The sequence below is a fragment of the Penicillium canariense genome (assembly GCF_028826845.1).
Source record: "Penicillium canariense strain IBT 26290 chromosome Unknown utg000003l_segment0_segment0, whole genome shotgun sequence".
Lineage (NCBI taxonomy): Eukaryota > Fungi > Ascomycota > Eurotiomycetes > Eurotiales > Aspergillaceae > Penicillium > Penicillium canariense.
In genome coordinates, this window is record NW_026622730.1 from 1,690,502 (window position 1) to 1,707,334 (window position 16,833).

The following is a 16,833-nucleotide window of genomic DNA, read 5'->3' on the forward strand; positions in this document are numbered from 1 at the left end:
TTGGGAATCCCTGCAGAAAGACATTCATTTCCATGATACGCCAATAATTCTCCCCACCGGCCGAATTCCCCAAGTGCCCCGATTGATATCATACCCCAAACGCAGAACAGAAGAAGATACATAACAATGTTAGACAGCACGAATCATCCCAGGACTCAAGAATAGTTGGTGTTTTCAGAATAATAATGTGACAGAGCGGTGAGTTGGTTACAGCGTAAGCTGGAAGCTCTCCGCTTCTTCGTCCTCCCCGAAGGTTGGGAGCTGCTCCTCGAGCTCCTGAGAAGCAGCATTCTCTTCTGGAGTATCAAAACAGCCCGCAGCCTTGCAGCGGGTCCACATCTCCGAGTCCAGCGGCGGCATGCCGTAGAGCTCCATGTAGGTTTTCGGGGAGAGCAAATCCTCCGACTTGGAGGCCTTCCGAGCGGAGGCAGTTTCGCGCAGGGTGGATGAGACACTTCGTCCCTTGGAGTACCCGACAGTGGTGTTGGAAGCGACGGCAGCGGCAGTACTGCGCATAGAGGAAGGATTGGTCGGGTTTCTGGTCTTCTTCTGAGGCATCAGAGCAGATGCAGCAGACGCGACTCGGGATTTGGGAACAGGAAGGGTTCTGACGGGAGTTGAGCTGGGCCTCGGCGCTGCAAGAGCAACGGCGGCCTCACGGGATCGAATCGTAGGAACACTCTGCATGAGACGAGCGCTGGTCGAGGGCGCCTTGCGGTGAATGGATTTCAGCCGTTGTTTGGGAGCTTTAGCAGCCGTATCGTCGCTGGGCCCGTTGAAGCCAATGTCGTCCAGCTGCTTCATGATGGTTTCATTGATCATTCTGTCGCACTTCACGGAATCCTCCTGGAACTTGCGCTGTTTCTTGGTCAGGCCATCACTGCCCACTTCCTGCTTCCCATACACGCTCTCCAAGCCTAAGGCGCGGTTCCTCGGTTGGAATTGCGGGAATGTGGTATCATATGTAATATCATCCGGCAGATCCGGGAGATCTAAGAGCTGTCAGCGACCTCACTCCCTCTGCGTTGACACGGCATGCTGCATCATACCTGTGGGCTTGGGGGGCATGTATTCAATGTCCCGCACATCATCTTGGGCAGCTTCGGTGTAGACCTTGGGTTGAGCTTGCTGAGCCACGGGAGGGGCCTTCTTGATTCTCTGTGCAGTCGAAGTCCTCCGATTGTTTGTCTTCTCGAACTTCGATGTTCCTCCGAATTGACCAGGAGTCTTGAACGCATTGGTCTTTAGATTGGTCGTTTTGTTGCCCAGGGGAGCACGGTGTCGCGCCTCTGCAGAAGCAATTCATCAGTCTGGTCTCTTCGCGTACCATCCGGCCCAGGAAGTTCACGTACCCCCAGGTGTAACAAACGCGTTCAACGCCGGTTTTCCATTCTCCAGGCGGTTCTTGTTGCCCTTGATCGTACCCTTTCCGAATGCGCGGGGGTTGTTCTCGTCGTTCAGTGGCACCGACTTGCCGGGAGTCTTGGGCGGTATTTTGTTGATACCCTGGTTCAAAGGCTTGGCCGCGGCGGCGTTCTGGTGGGTGTTTACCAGGTTTTCCTGGTCGCGGAGAGCCAGCATGGCGGCGAGTTGAGACGATAATTGCACATGCACCGACAGCAATGACCGTGAATCATAGACGAAGAACGGTGAAGGAAGTCTCGTCAGTCTCGCAAGTCCACTTCGTACGAGTCGAACGAGTCTAGAGTGTTGTCTGGGCGGTTGCCCGTGGAGACGCGGCGATCCAAATCATGTGATTGGACCGCTGTGAGGCGGGGCTGGTTGTGTACGGTACACGCCAGGTACAGTGGCGTTCCATAAGTCTGGTTCCATTCTAAGTATCATGATATGGAATCTGCCGGCAAAACGCCGAAGAGCCATTCAGAATCCACCTCTTGCGAGCGGGATGAGGTGTTTTGGATGGCACTTTAAAGGATTTCACTCGGGGGGGGATTCAGATTTATGGAGTATCACTGTACACTGAAAGGTGGGTAGGCCACAAGAGGTACTCGATACTTTGCGGTCGGCGTGCGTGGTCACCGCTTGACGGGTACTGAGTACACCGATAGTCAGCAATTATTCTCCCCTTACCCAACTCTTAACTCCACGGCCTAGTCATCCCCTCGATCCCACATCTCCGGCTCGCTGAGCGAAAGCCTTCTGCTTCACTTCACTCATACATATTACTCTCAAACACCTCTTCTTTCAATTCTCTCAATATGGACAAGATCAAGGAGGTGAGTCTCTCGGACCCCCTGTTGGGCTGTTTGGCGGGGTAGCTTGGACAAGCTGTCTCTTTTGCCTGCCCCTCGTTGTGCACATCACCCATGCACCGCCGCCCGCTTCTATCTGGCCGACATCATGCTAACAACCATCTTACTAGCGTATGAACGCCCTCCGCGTCGAGGCTGACGAGGCCCACGACCAGGTTGAGGAGCTGAAGGCCAAGGTCAAGACCCTGGAGCAGGAAAACCTGTCCAAGGAGCAGGAGATCACATCCCTCAACCACCGCAACCAGCTGCTCGAGGAGGAGGTCGAGAAGCTTGAGTCCTCCGTCAAGGATGCCAAGGATGCCGCCAACCAGAGTGCCCAGCACGACACCCAGAACGAGGCTCTTCAGCGACGGGTCCAGCTCCTCGAGGAGGAGGCTGAGGAGAACGACCGGACTCTGCGGGAGACGAACGAGAAGTACATCCATCCATCATACTCTTCTACCTTCATCTACATTTCCCACTAACATACCGGGATCTGCAGGCTCCGCCAAACCGACGTCAAGGCTGGCCACTACGAGCGCAAGGTGCAGGCACTCGAGACAGAGCGCGACCAGTGGGAGTCCAAGTACGAGGAGATGGCCAAGAAACACGCCGAGTTACAGAAGGATCTCCACGACCTCGAAGTCTCCATCAGCAACGTCTAAGTTGGATCACTCGGGGTGTCGGTGGAGGGTATCGGGAGACGTTGGGTTGGATGCAGGCTACTTCCCTTTCCAACTGTCTTCTTTATTCATATTGTGACCAGTCGTGTTACCCCCCCTCCTGCCATGCCGTTGGAGACCGCGTCCCCAATAGCACTTCTGCGATGTTGACTTAGGTGCCTTTTTTCCTCGCAAATTAATTGCCGTTCTTCTGTGGACAGTTTGGTCTCGTGAACCATCGATCCTGTGATTAAGCGATAGTATTTTCAGAACCCAAGTATTTGCTAGGTGGTATAAAACATATGGCTCAAAAGTAAACCCCCTCCACGGACGTGCATCACCGCTCCCTCCGTGCCTGAGCCTTCTTGGACTTTGTTAGCCGCTGCTTGGCCGCGGTGAGCTTGCGATCCTGCTTGCTTTCGTAGCGGAACTGCTTTTTCTTCTTCTTGGGCTTGTCGGTTGTCACCTTTCGCTTCTGGGTCGGCTTGGCCTCTTCCTCAGTCGGCTTGGCGGATTCGCGCTTTTTGTCCTCGTTCTCGTCCTCGGAGTCTTGTTCCTGTATCGACTTGCGCAGACCCTCTCGCGATGAGTCCATTTCCTCCACGGTCACGGTAGTGTACTTGTCTTCGTCGATGTATTCGGCCTCGTAGTCCACCGCCGGCGGTTCCTCAAAGCCCTCCCACTCCCCGTCGCTCTCCTCGTCAGAGTTAGAGACGCCAGCGTCGCTGTTGTCTTCCTCCCTAAGGCGCTTAAGCGCCAATTTGTGCTCCTCCATCGCTCGGTTGAACTCAGCAGCCCGATCTTCGCGCAGCTAGACATGCCACATTAATGGGCGTCGTTGAGGATGAGGGGTTTTCAGCCCTGGAATATCAATTCTTACCTTCTTGCGATCCATGCGCTTCTCCTCTTTGGCTTTCTGCGCCGCTATTTCTTGTGCATTCTTAATGCGCTGTTGCTTTCGCTTCCGAAACCCAGTCAGATATTCCTCGCGGGCACTGGCGTCGAAATTGACCTCTTCGACTTTAGAAGTCTTGCGACGTTTGGAGACGGGACCCATAGTGTGAAGTAATAAAGGAATTCAAGCACAATAAAATCGCAGAATAGACACTCTGTGACCTGTTGGGGGTGATCGTTCTGTCGAACCAGGAAAAAGAAAAGTTGAACTTTGAAGCTCAGACGCCGCGGCGGGCCCGGGCTGGTCGACCGCCTCCGAGGCCAAGTCGGACCTCCCGCTGGCAACATCATCCTCCACCCCAGCAACTCCTCGACAAGCATAATGCATCTGAGCACGTTTGGGCTGCTTGCCCTTGGGGCAGCTTCAGTCGATGCCTTCCGTGACACCTCTCCATTCTTTCTCGCATCAACCTCCGAGTACGTGGCACGCGTCCTCCTTGAAACTACGGCTAGCTAATCAGCTCCTGCGTGTAGGGTCCTAGCGAACTCGGCGAATATCAAGACCAGCGCCTCCCTGTTTGAAGAGCTTTCCTCTTCCCTCAGCGCCTGCCCTTCAGAGTACTATGTCGTTGTCAACCAGCCTGGTGTGCACAGCTCCGACTTCTCAAGCCGCAAATCGGCACCTCGCCTCGGCGCGAAGATGCTTGGAAAGGACAAGTCCATCCGATCGAAGATGAGCGTCAACGAGGTGACGGGCTTGTTGGAGGTCAAGCAAATCAAGGACCTTCTGGAGGTCAAATGCCAGGCGCAGACTACCGTCATCGACGGCTCCTGTGAGTTATCGTGGCGGCCCAGCTTCAGGGTGGAGGATATCGCTTGAGAGCTAGGACTGATGATGACATGCAGCTGGATCGTATCCATCCTACTTTGAGTCGGGTCCTCGAGTTATTGACATCGAGTTTCCCATGCTCTCGCTGGGCTCGGACCGCGCCAACCAGCTCTCTGACAATGGTACGTGGAACGATCTCCCCGTGAACCAGGGCTTGCCTAACAATTTTAGATGGCCTGATTTCCGATATCATTGATCGCATTCCTTCCTCCTCCAAGTATACTCTTCTTTATGTCACCACGCCGAGAGAATTCCCCGAAACCGACTCCATCGTCTACGAATCCGAGGACGCGTATCAAGACTCCGTCCGAATGGAACTCAAGCGCGACTACTCTTCCTACTCTTCCTATTCTAGTGCCTCCGATTCGTCGAATCGCAACACATCTCTGTTTGACGAATATCAATACTTTACTCCAGGTTCGTCGTGCTCACCACGTGGAATATTGCTACACCCCATTCTGACTCCTCGATAGGCATCTTCATGGGCTTGATGGCTTCATTCCTATGCCTGATCATCTTGTATATTGCAATCAGCGCCGTGAGCAGTCTCCAGGTTCCCTATGCTGCGTTTGAGAAGGACACGTCCTCTGCTGCGCAGAAGAAGCAGCAGTAATTGGGCCCGGCACCATTGGCTGGAGGCGCTGAATACCGGCCATGCCTTGCTCGATGCATGCTACAATTGACTTATTTTCTTTCTTCTCGGGATAAGGGGCACAGCAGTTATTTCGTATTCTTGTATGATACATCACACTGCTATTTCTGGTAGAATTCAAGCCATCATGTGACACCCCCTCAAGAGACAGGCCTCAGGCTTCAGGCCAAGCTTTTAGTTAGCGCAGCAAAGTTGGCGTCTGTTGTGTTCCCTCGAGTTCTCGCTTACCCAGAACGACCCTTTCTCCTCTCAAATCCCCTAGACGCTCGTTGCATCATATTGGGAGACTGTCACTCGTTTTACCTGGATATCTCAATGGTGTGTCCCTGAGACGGAAACCTATCGAGTATCTTGCCCAGATTCTCTCGGGAGAACAGCACTTCCAGCCATTCTGGGGGCTGAGAGGAACCACAATCTGTTTCTGGGGACTGATTGCTCGAGACTCAGCACCGGGACTGTTCAGGTCCTGGATTCACTGATTTCCTTTGTCTCAACACACTCGCTCCTGATCACCGACTACCCCGGCTGACCCGCTGTGGAGAACCGAGCGATTCGTTTATTTACTGTGCGAGCGAGGAAACGAGAAGACCATGCGACTCCTACAGTGCAGGCTTGGAAAAGCCCAACCTCCATTCATACTCGTCTTGTTGCTGGTGCTAGCAATTACTGCTCGTGTATCTGCAGTGCCAGCGGACGCTGCTGCTACGACCGATGCTACGACCGATGCCGCCCAGACCACCGACGATCCCTCCACCACTGACAGCACCCCTAGCGTGACCACGACTTCGACCTCCGACTCCTCCTCTTCTTCCTCGACGTCAACATCCGAGTCCACAACTAGTACGACGTCTTCGACATCCATAACCTCTACAACTATGGATTCCACAACGACGACCTCATCGTCGACGTCGTCGTCCTCTTCTTCTACCTCCAGTGACAGCACCCCAACAACGACATCAGCATCCTCATCCTCTACCTCGACAGCCGCCCCGATCGTCACCGTACCCCCTACCGCAAATGCGCCGTACATGCAGACGACGAATACACCCGAAGGCACGGTCTTCATCGCCGTCGGCGCGATACTAGGATTGATCGGGTTGGCTGTTTTGGCGTGGCGCGGCATGGTCGCATGGTCTGTGAACCGCTCAGTGCGGCGCGCAGCCCTAGCGCAAACCTCCGATAAAAAGCGACTGTCGCGCCGTGGCGGCGGCAGGAAGCGTTCGCACGGCGTTCGTTCGGCGCCCGCCAACGACGTATCGCTCGATAAACTCGGCGCCGCGACTCGCGCCAGCTACAAGCCTGCGAAGCGGGTTCCCAGCTCGAACAGTGGCTTGTTCTTTTCGCCAACTGCCGGTGGCGCTGGGTCGCATCACAGTCTAAACAACGCTGGCAACCGCGGCTCGAGTTACCTGCCCGCTGGGTACTATGCTACTGCAGGCACTTCGACGCCAGTGAGGGAAGCGAGCGGGTCGCAGCCCAACTTATTCTCCCCTACTGCCGGTCTCTCCTCGCCTACGGCATTCCCCTCAGGCTCCCCATCTCTGCCAGCTGTCGGTAGCTACCATGACGCGCCGCATCCACGCCATTCGCATGTGGGGGCTTCCACCAGCTCGCTGAATCTCAGCCAAGCGCCGCAGGGTCGTGCGCCGAGCGCTTATCTAGAGGATCTATTTGAGAGTCATACATCCCCCGGTCATTCTGACTCCGGTCGGCGATAATCGGTAATCACATGTTTAAACGACAGGGATGATCTAGACGGTTTATTTGCGACCGTGATCTATATCTGGTTTCCTTTTTTTCTTTGTGCCATATTTCCAAGTATTTTCTCATATTTCTGTCCATCTTCTAATGCGCTGGCGTTTTTTTTGGAGCCTCTGGACCTTTGTGCATTACTGAGCTTTGTATCTACTTTCATCTGGGCCTCCATTTCGTGTTCATAATAGCGGTGATCCAACAATAGCGTCTTGGCATCTCGTAAACTTTCAGAGGTTGATCTTTTAGGAGTATTCTGGAATTGTAGTCTCTTAATAGGAATCATCCACTATCAAGGCATAGGATCTAATACCTAGATGATTTTGATATTGTACTGGAAGGGTCGGATATTATGCCCCCGGATTCCCATATAGGCCACAACAGCCCACTGCACCGTCTTTCAGTCTGCGCAGACATTTGGCAGTTGGCAGTGATTAAACACATTGGTTAAAAATTTTTGAAATTCTCAGCTACCGAATCAGTAATGGCTGTGGCAAACCCACTTAGTATTGAGCCAAGGGTCCTGAAATAGTTTCTTCGCAGTCTTTTTGTCCTCTGGGTGCCACCGGCTGCAATTGGACTATAGCACTGCAGTATTCTCTTTGGATGCACATACACCAAGATTATACATAGCAAGATTTGGTTCATTCACTTCGTATAGGTATTCAATCTCCTATTCTTGGTTACTAACCTAACTGCATCAAAAGACTTGGTCGTTTATTTGCATGCTAGAACTTTGCTCATATGGAATCGATACAGAATGCGCCAAGGTATCAACGCCCAACGGCCATCCAGCAAGAACCATCTTCTCTAGAAGAGAAATCTGTTGACCCCTTCCTGCTCAAGCCTGCAGCTCAGAACTGCCTATAAGTCGGCAACATCCATCCAGCACTCTCACCTACTGGCGCAAAATGGAAACCTTTACATAGAATAATATGAGCGAGCACAGCATCAACGCAAAAGGCTGCTCTAATCCAGAACTGCATTTTCGAGAGGAGAGATCTGTTAGGGAGATATGCTTTACTGTTTCTGTGGATTAAGCTATTGCTCTCCCGCGTCTCAGCTTGCACCTGAGAATGACATCCTGGCAGAGCAAATATATCTTTCCAAGAACCGTGACTACTTTTGAGATTATCATATAGAGTGGGGCTATTTTGGCACATATTGCCTTTTGGCAGCTTTTATTGGCAAGAAGCTAGAGAAGGCTTTACATTACCTGTCAAAGCTGGACGGGTGCTCCCCCGGTACCTCATCTTTCCCAATACTCTCCGGGGCATCTTGGTTAACGACTAATCATAGTGGAACGTGCGGGTTGTATCTCAATGACCCCTCCTTAGTGGAATTTGCCGCCGTGGGCTCGCAAGGCTCCCCTGGTTCACCAGATGTCCACAGGGAGCTTTGTGGAGAAATAAAGTAGTCGGTGACTCGGTGCGAAGGTTCAGGGACCAATGGTCACCTGATCGTGCGGCTGAGGATGTGAGATATCGCAAGCCGCTAATCTTTCCGTGGCGATTCTCATGGATTGAAAAGGCCCAAGGACAACCTTACTTGGTGGCAAGATTGTCATGATAACAGGTCTTGGAACGATAGATGGCCTTGCGTTTTCTGGGGGTCGGAACCTTCTCTCTGCCTACGCCAGCATCATCGTACCCACTGCCTATTGAGCATGAATCCAATATCGTTTGGTAACGCAAATGCGGGGTTTCAGTTCGGGAGCAATCACGGACCGATCCATATCTCATCCGGTACGTGTCATGAAGCCTTTTCCAAGCCGGGTCAAATTGACTGACAGTCGCTTCGGCCCAGACCGACCAGAAACCCCACCGCAGACGATAGACAACGGTTCGCTACGCCCCGCACCAGTCAAGAAGACCCTCACTAACTAAAGTGACAGAGGTGCTGAGGTCACTGGCATTTCCGCAGATGCTAGATCGGAGAGACAATATCGAGCCATGTCATCCCAATACATGCCAATGGATTTTGGAGATGGAAGAGTACAAGTCCTGGAGAAGCCAGTCCCGCGGTCTACTGTGGATCAAGGGCAAGCCAGGTGCGGGCAAGTCGACCTTGATGGTATTCCTGCACGACAAACTCAAGAGTTTACGCGACCAGGGTCTTTGGCTCGACTTTTTCTTTACCGCTCGGGGCACGGAGATGCAACGTACACCGCTAGGGATGCTGAGATCGTTGCTGAACCAGATTTTCGATCGCGACGAGACAGTGCGCCCTCAAGTACGGGAGGCCTATGAACAGCGTTGTAGGCAGTTTGGGTACGGTGAACGCAAGTGGGAATGGCCACGAGTGGTGCTCGAAGAGTTACTGGCAAGTGCCATCCTGACATCGGCCACTCAGCAGCACATAACTATTTTTGTCGATGCTCTAGATGAGGCTGGGACGGAGTCCGCTCAGCGGCTGGTAGCATACTTTCACAGGGTTATTGATCGCGCGGACAAACAGAAGGTCACCGTTCAAATTTGTCTCTCATGTCGACACTATCCTATCATAGGAAATGCCCGGGCTACAGAGATACACATCGAAGATTATAATCATGAAGACATCGCCACATATATCAAGGACATCCTTGCGGACACGGAGGTCAGGGACGGTCCTAGTCAGGAGACGCGAGAGGTGCTGGTCGAGCAATTGACCCAGCAAGCTAATGGGGTGTTCCAATGGGCCCATCTCGTGATGCCTCTTATCAGGCAGAAGATTCTTGAAGGCGAATCGTTTAATGACATCCGTTGCTGGTTACACGAGGTCCCGGCCGGCCTAGAAGACGCCTATACGTACATTCTGAACAACGTGATCGATGACAGGAATCGGGAGCACTCCTTCCTGTTGTTTCAATGGGTGTGCCTGGCTGAGCGGCCCCTGACTGTGACAGAGATGCGGTATGCCATGGCAGCTCGGCATGCCGGAATAATGACTTCCCCTCTAAAGACATGGGAGAAGATCGACGGATTCGTCGAAAGCAACGAACGCATGAAGCGAAGAATCAAGACACTTTCTGGTGGATTAGCAGAAGTAGTCTCAAGCGAGGGTTCTAACGAGACTGTACAGGCAGTCCACCAGTCAGTGAATGATTTCTTGCACGGAAAAGGACTAGGGCTTTTGTATCAAAGTATCGGTACCAGTACATCATCCATGGACGAGGGAAATATTCATTTTCTTTGCCACGCAACTCTCTACGGATCGTGTCTGGCTTATCTTGCTACAGTACATATACCTGAAGAGTTGTGTGGTGTTCGGAGGGTGAAAAGGGACAACTTTGAGAGGGCGCAAAAAGACCTTGTCCGGGATCACCCATTGCTTACTTACGCCACCATCTACCTCTTCGTTCATGCCGAAAAAGCCGCCGGCTCGAGAGCGGACGTGCTATCGAATGAACAAGCTATCCTACAGCAAGTTTTTGGACATTGGGTCCAGATTTACCAGATTATATATCCCTTTAAAAGCGCATGCCCACCGACAGGCACGACACTCTTACACATGGCTGCAGCTGCCAATCTGGTTGATGTCATAGAATCTGTGTTACCGAACAGTGAGGATATAGCGAAAAAAGACGGAAATGGAAATACGGCATTCCATATAGCAGCACAAGAAGGTCATCTAACAGTAGGCAAATTACTGCGGAAGAAGGGGGCAAACTGGGGCGCACACAGCCCATATGAAACAACAGCATTAATCGAGGCGGCCAGCTGTGGCCGTGTGAGATTTGTCGAATGGCTTCTGCATGAGGGAGCGAAGATTGAAGCAACAGAGCATGAAAGTGGAGAGGCGCTACAATTGGCTCCGCTCGGGGGGAACCAGAGTGTGGTGGAAATATTACTTGGAGCCGGAACCGAGATCAATTCGCGGAGTGGTAAATTCGGCAATGCCCTACAGGCTGCTGCCTGGAAAGGACACACGAAGATAGTGCGAATGCTACTCGACGCTCACGCCGATGTCAATGCCCAAGGTGGTGAATTCGGCAATGCCCTACAGGCCGCTGCCTTGGGAGGCAGTATCGAGATAGTGCAGATGCTACTAGATGCTCACGCCGATGTCAATGCCCAAGGTGGTGAATTCGGCAATGCCCTACAGGCTGCTGCCTGGAAAGGACACACGAAGATAGTGCGAATGCTACTCGACGCTCACGCCGATGTCAATGCCCAAGGTGGTGAATTCGGCAATGCCCTACAGGCCGCTGCCTTGGGAGGCAGTATCGAGATAGTGCAGATGCTACTAGATGCTCACGCCGATGTCAATACCCAAGGTGATAAATATGCTAATGCCTTACAGACTGCTGCCGGGAACGGACGTATCGAGATAGTGCGAATGCTACTCGGGGCTCACGCCGATGTCAATGCCCAAGGTGGTGAATTCGGCAATGCCCTACAGGCTGCTGCCTGGAAAGAACACACGAAGATAGTGCGAATGCTACTCGACGCTCACGCCGATGTCAATGCCCAAGGGGGTGAATTCGGCAATGCCCTACAGGCCGCTGCCTCCGAGGGAAATACCGAGATGGTGCAGATGCTGCTCGATGCTCACGCCGATGTCAACGCCCAGGGGGTAAATTCGGCAATGCCCTACAGGCCGCTACCAGGAAAGGATACACCGATATTGTGCAGATGCTGATCGATGCTCAAGCCGATGTGAATGCCCCAGGTGGTCCATATGGATCCCCTCTCTTGGCGGCTGTTCATGAGGGCGATTCTGATCAGGTTCAGATTCTTCTTAACGCAGGCGCTGATCCGTTGCTCTCGGATGAGCTGGACCACACTCCTCTTCATATTGCAGCTTCGAGAGGCATGCTCCACATTCTCTGTCGATTTTCGCAACTCGCCTCGGCTATCAACAAGCGGGACAAACTCCTACAATCCCCTCTCCATCTGGCTGTTTGCTTCGGTCACATTGAATTTGCTATCATGCTCCTCGATCTTGGTGCGGATCCTTCGCTTCCAGATAGTTATGGCAGAAATATCATGGACTGGGCGCTAGAACATCAAACCCTGATGCTTCACATCCGTAACCACTGTCCTCAGATCGTCCTGACCCCTGATGAGACTCAAAAACTGACTGTTCGTCAATCAATACTCCAAATCTCAGATACGCTTCTACGTTCTAAACTGGACTCTCCATGGCGTCTCTTGCAACAATTAGGTCGCTATTTCTTGTTTCTCGACGACGTAGACAATGCGCGCCGTCTACTTCAGTTTCGCCTGTCTCAGGATACATTCTTCGGCATTGATCCACGCAATATTTCCTGCGATATCTGTGAAGAACCCATCACCGAGTCTCACTTTGTGTGCGGACTCTGCGTTCATATGGATCTATGCTCCTCCTGCGTACAAGATTACCCCTACCATAGCCGATTGCACCCAAAGCAAGAGCACAAAATCTTTCAAGTGCCCGATGTGCCTGATAACGAGTCTCGACTCACTAGACCGGCATCAGAGGAATTGAGCATTTTCTTGAGCAATCTCGTACACGAATTTCTCTCCCAAAAAACTGAGACGGAGCCATCAAATGATTCCGTGTTTTCCCCGGCACCGAATAAGACAGCTCTAGTTTCAAGGACTCTTTTAGGCCCAGGGACAATGGCGCTTGCCATTTTATTCGGGCTTACTGCAGTCTTGCTAGGATGTTGGTACTTTTAGGTCTCCTCACATATATATCGCACACTCACCGTGTCTTCTTTGTTGATATGATCAAAAGCCACCAAGGTTGCTTTCGCATACTGGCACTGTACATTGAGCTACCCCCTTTTGTTATCCTAGCAAATTTATTTTCCCTGGAGTTCCTACTGTCTTGAGGATGTTAGTATCTTCAGCATTCTAGCTGCTGTCCTTACGTTGCCTACCTACATAGTAACGAAACATGATGTCGTATATTATATTGGGTATCTGCCGCAATAGTGGAGGGGCTAGGCTATAAATTTTTCAATAACAGCGGCATCCGTAGTAATTGGCCCCAAGAGTCTCGTTTTGATCTCGTGAGGCTCACTGGCAAGGTTAGCAATCCTTCGATGCATAAAAGACAGCAATGCAAACTTGCCGTAGAGGCAACGCGACGGGATAGGAGTGTCTGGAACCTCCGTTAAGCGAGGCCGGAAAGATGGCCCGGCCTGTCGGGACAGTCGTCTAGTATTACCGTCGACGCGTCACCCACAGCGGGGCGGCGTGGTGAACCCGACGGACGGGCCCTGCTCTTCATGCGTAGCCCTAGGTCCGTATACGGGGCAGAACAGATGCAACCACCGGCGACTCTGCGACATAGAAGCCTGCTAAACGTCAGTGAAACCTTGATCATTTTCACTTGAAAAGCACTCCTCGTAGCTCATTTACACTGAATTCAAGGATTCTGCATAGTACTAGCTAACCCGCGGAGAATAGAGATCCGCGGTTCCGATCAACAGCTCATTGCCATGGCACAGCAAGCATTCTGTCAGGGGCGGCGAATCACTAGCCCAAGTGTCAACCGGCCCAACCAGTCTCACAGCTGCGCGCAAAACGTGGTTCACCCAGTCCCATGGCAATGCATGAGTCAAGTCTGATTTTGGTTGATAGCGCGCTGTGGGAGCTTCGCCCGTCTGCGAAGCTAGCAAATCAGGGACACCAATCTCGGGGATAACCCCGGAGAGACAGAGCACTGGAATACTCTCAGAGGAGAAGGTCACGGGATCTTTCGTCAGATCAAGATATGCTGTCCAAACATAGCCGTCAATGGGAGGAAAAATGAACGCGTAGTTGCTTTTGGGGGTGTAGGTCCCGTCTTCGCCAGAAACAAGCCAAGTAAGTCGATCCTCTAGTGGAAATGCTTGGATAGTCGGAATTTTGACAACGGAGCTCGCGCTTAGGGTGTATCGACCTAAATAGTATTGAGGAGGTGAGAAATGTGCTGACTTGGTTGAAGAAGTGGAGCATTGTGTTCATGTCCATTTGGTAAACTGTATGAATTAGACCACTAGCGCGAACATGAGGAAAGATGTTGATTACCTGAGATCCCTGATTTCCTGCAAAATCAGAGTCAATTTTATTCCTACGTCAAGCATGAATCTCCGAGGCCGGACTCGAAACAAAAAGCGGACAGCAGCTGGAAACCCGCGGAGATACCAAGTGCGAGGGACAAGTGGCCTACGATGGTGATGGAAGTCAACTGGACGGAGCCACGGCGGCATTTAGAGGATGATATGCTCTTTTGGCTGGAGGAGTCGAATGGCGATGTTAACGTCGCGCTGACCCTGATAATGATAATGATACCCTATTAACCTGATATAGCCTCACTACTATTGTATAGCTATATAGGCGCTTCTTCTAGCGGAAACACTGGCCCACGCGCATGAAATAGTAGATCTATAAGAAAATAGCATTTTGCCATGTTAAATGCCCCAAAGCCTTTATAAAATAGTAACCAAACATTTATTGATAGATCCTATAGCCCTTAGATCTCTTTTATGTCTCCTTAGATCTCTTTTAGATCTCCCTCAGCTCTCTCTTAGATCTCCCTCAGATCTCCCTTAGTCAGCCACCTATCTTTGCTGTCTCTCCTGTTTCTCCCCTACTAATTACTGGCAATATAATCCTTCTACTTCGTTCTCGCTGATCGAGGTTTGGGGTTAGATCGTCTGCCTATGGATCATAACTTGGGGATGTATTCCTCCGCGACCTCTTGGTAGGCTGTGGTTTTGTCGTTCCTTATACGCATTGTTTCCACCACCTATATCCTTGCCAGTTTCGTCGCGCTGGCCCTCACCGTCCATCCTCGAGGCAAAATCACGATCGACAGATGGGCCTTACATTAACTAGGGCGATCAAAAGGCCCTATTCCGCACCCTACCAAAAGGATCGAGATTGGGCTCAGTTCTCTCTCTAACTACAAAATACGCCAAAATCATCATGTCCATGTTCGTCGCCGCTAATCTGGGCTTCTCTGAGTGTTGTGAGCCTCCTGGAAGGGACCGTCGGTTCCACCCAGAGTTGGGTATTGGCATCCTGTTTTCTTCAAGTACTCCGGGAACCCATTGAACGAAGGTCGGGCCGCATCACAACGTCCAGTGGAGAAAAGATATTCTTCGTCGATTGTCACAACAATGGCTACTCGAATGAGCTGAAGGGGTATATTGAGAAATTCGATTCTCTCGAAAGAAAACCCACCCACACTTCCTACCAAAGGTTTCTCTTTAGCTGGCTTTCGCTGTAAACATGTTTTCCGCAGAGAGCAACCTCCAATAATTGTGATGAAAAGCACCTCAAAACTACTCTTAGTCATTCACATGGACGCTTTCCCTTGGTAAGACGCACATGTAGAGTGTATGTATCTCAAACAGGATGATTTTCTCCAGGCTCATGCCCGCCTACTACTAGCGGTAGCGAAGAAAATCACCACACAAACAACCGAAGCAAGCCCCCAAATCCCCACTATATCAAATACAGCAAGAAGGCGCGCCCAGATTCCTTGAGTACCAAGCCACATCTAGCTACAGGCCTATATGGACAAGTTCGGCCACCTAACACACCAGGGAAAGAAGGGCTTCAGCAAATGTGACTAGGCCAACAATAGCTGTAAGCGTGAGATCTTATAGATATGAACCAAGACACACCCCTGGATGTGGACGATTCTAAAGTCCAACGAACGAGGGCCGGACATAGTGAATGCGAGAAGAGGTCATTTTGTCGTCGTTCCGACTGCTTTTCCAGCTACCGTTGCCACCATACGCCTTGTGGGTGTGGGAATTGCTTGTTCAGGGTCCATTGGGAGGAGGGAAAGCTTCGTGCCCGACTAAGTTTACTCACCTCTGAAGCTGGAAACCTTCTTGCAAAAAGGAGGCTAATGAGGGATTAGTGTACAACCAGAAAGGGCAGTCCTAGAGCACTTGCTCCCTTGAAAAGAGAGCGCGCCGATATAAATATCTGCATTTGACGAGACATGGAAAGTCTGCTTGTATAGTCGACCAACACCTACGGATCTGAAGCCCGGCCACCTTTAACCAGCACAGGATGGCCATTGCTGTGCTATTCTTTCTACAGCCTAGTGGACGGCATGCAGATAAGGTCTGTATTTCTACCATTCTAATTTGGTTTCGTTGACTTGTAGAATTTTTCGGCCATACATTGCTTTCTAAAATAAAAGTGAAAGCCAACGCACATTCAGTTCCCATTAGCAAACTACCTGTTGCCTGAATCGTATTGTACATGGCATTGAGCCCCCTAGCAAAGCGCCGGATCCAAGAATGAAGGCTGGGAATCAGCAGCCAAAGGAAAACGAAGAAATAGAGATATGTACAGAAAGGGCTAAAGAAATACATCAATAGCTTCACCATAATGACAAATGAAGAAACCCGGAGCAAGCGCTAAATGAGCAACCCAGGCCAGTCAAGCCATCCCGAGAAAATAAGAAAACGGAAAGGAAGAATCGATGCCTGGCAAGAGGCAAGAGGCGTGTAGAGATCAAGTATCAATCCAAGGAAGTGTAAACAAAGATTAGCATACAGGTGAGTAAGTTGCGCTTTCCTCACAGCAAGCAAGACTAGATATCTGGGTCTCGTATCTACAACTGTTCTAATTGTATTGGGTGGGTTGGGCGTAGGTAGGTATCCGAAAGACGGTGTGAGAAGCATGCGTTGCTTCCAGAGAGAAGGTGAGGGTCGGTAAGTGAGGTAAGGCATTTATGATTCTGTGTCTCATGCTCATTCCAAGGTGTGGTGTTTGGACTGAATTGCTTTTCAAAAAGGAGGGCAAAAAAACCGTC

General features: G+C 51.2%; 6 protein-coding genes across 6 annotated transcripts; 4 read left to right on the forward strand and 2 right to left on the reverse strand.

Moving 5' to 3' along the window:
• Nucleotides 1-207: 207 nt before the first annotated feature.
• On the reverse strand, nt 208-1,581 carry N7482_005446 (uncharacterized protein; the record flags this gene model as incomplete). The annotated part of the gene is made up of 3 exons (XM_056687571.1): nt 208-992; nt 1,050-1,289; nt 1,353-1,581. 3 exons carry the CDS (start codon nt 1,579-1,581, stop codon nt 208-210), a joined length of 1,254 nt encoding a protein of 417 aa, XP_056543126.1.
• A 638-nt stretch (nt 1,582-2,219) lies between these two features.
• On the forward strand, nt 2,220-2,917 carry N7482_005447 (tropomyosin; the record flags this gene model as incomplete). Its single annotated transcript, XM_056687572.1, has 3 exons — nt 2,220-2,237; nt 2,384-2,688; nt 2,755-2,917. The coding sequence occupies 3 exons, from the start codon at nt 2,220-2,222 to the stop codon at nt 2,915-2,917; spliced, it is 486 nt and encodes a 161-aa protein (XP_056543127.1).
• Nucleotides 2,918-3,251: 334 nt separating this feature from the next.
• N7482_005448 (rRNA-processing protein RRP17) lies at nt 3,252-3,971 on the reverse strand (the record flags this gene model as incomplete). Its single annotated transcript, XM_056687573.1, has 2 exons — nt 3,252-3,725; nt 3,795-3,971. The coding sequence occupies 2 exons, from the start codon at nt 3,969-3,971 to the stop codon at nt 3,252-3,254; spliced, it is 651 nt and encodes a 216-aa protein (XP_056543128.1).
• A 219-nt stretch (nt 3,972-4,190) lies between these two features.
• N7482_005449 (Ac45/VOA1 transmembrane domain-containing protein) lies at nt 4,191-5,310 on the forward strand (the record flags this gene model as incomplete). The annotated part of the gene is made up of 5 exons (XM_056687574.1): nt 4,191-4,285; nt 4,343-4,641; nt 4,715-4,819; nt 4,869-5,114; nt 5,171-5,310. 5 exons carry the CDS (start codon nt 4,191-4,193, stop codon nt 5,308-5,310), a joined length of 885 nt encoding a protein of 294 aa, XP_056543129.1.
• Nucleotides 5,311-5,939: 629 nt separating this feature from the next.
• N7482_005450 (uncharacterized protein) lies at nt 5,940-7,067 on the forward strand (the record flags this gene model as incomplete). Its single annotated transcript, XM_056687575.1, has 1 exon — nt 5,940-7,067. One exon carries the CDS (start codon nt 5,940-5,942, stop codon nt 7,065-7,067), a length of 1,128 nt encoding a protein of 375 aa, XP_056543130.1.
• A 1,700-nt stretch (nt 7,068-8,767) lies between these two features.
• Nucleotides 8,768-12,743, forward strand: N7482_005451 (uncharacterized protein; the record flags this gene model as incomplete). The annotated part of the gene is made up of 4 exons (XM_056687576.1): nt 8,768-8,846; nt 8,908-8,943; nt 8,996-11,655; nt 11,715-12,743. The coding sequence occupies 4 exons, from the start codon at nt 8,768-8,770 to the stop codon at nt 12,741-12,743; spliced, it is 3,804 nt and encodes a 1,267-aa protein (XP_056543131.1).
• Between the last annotated feature and the right edge of the window lie 4,090 nt (nt 12,744-16,833).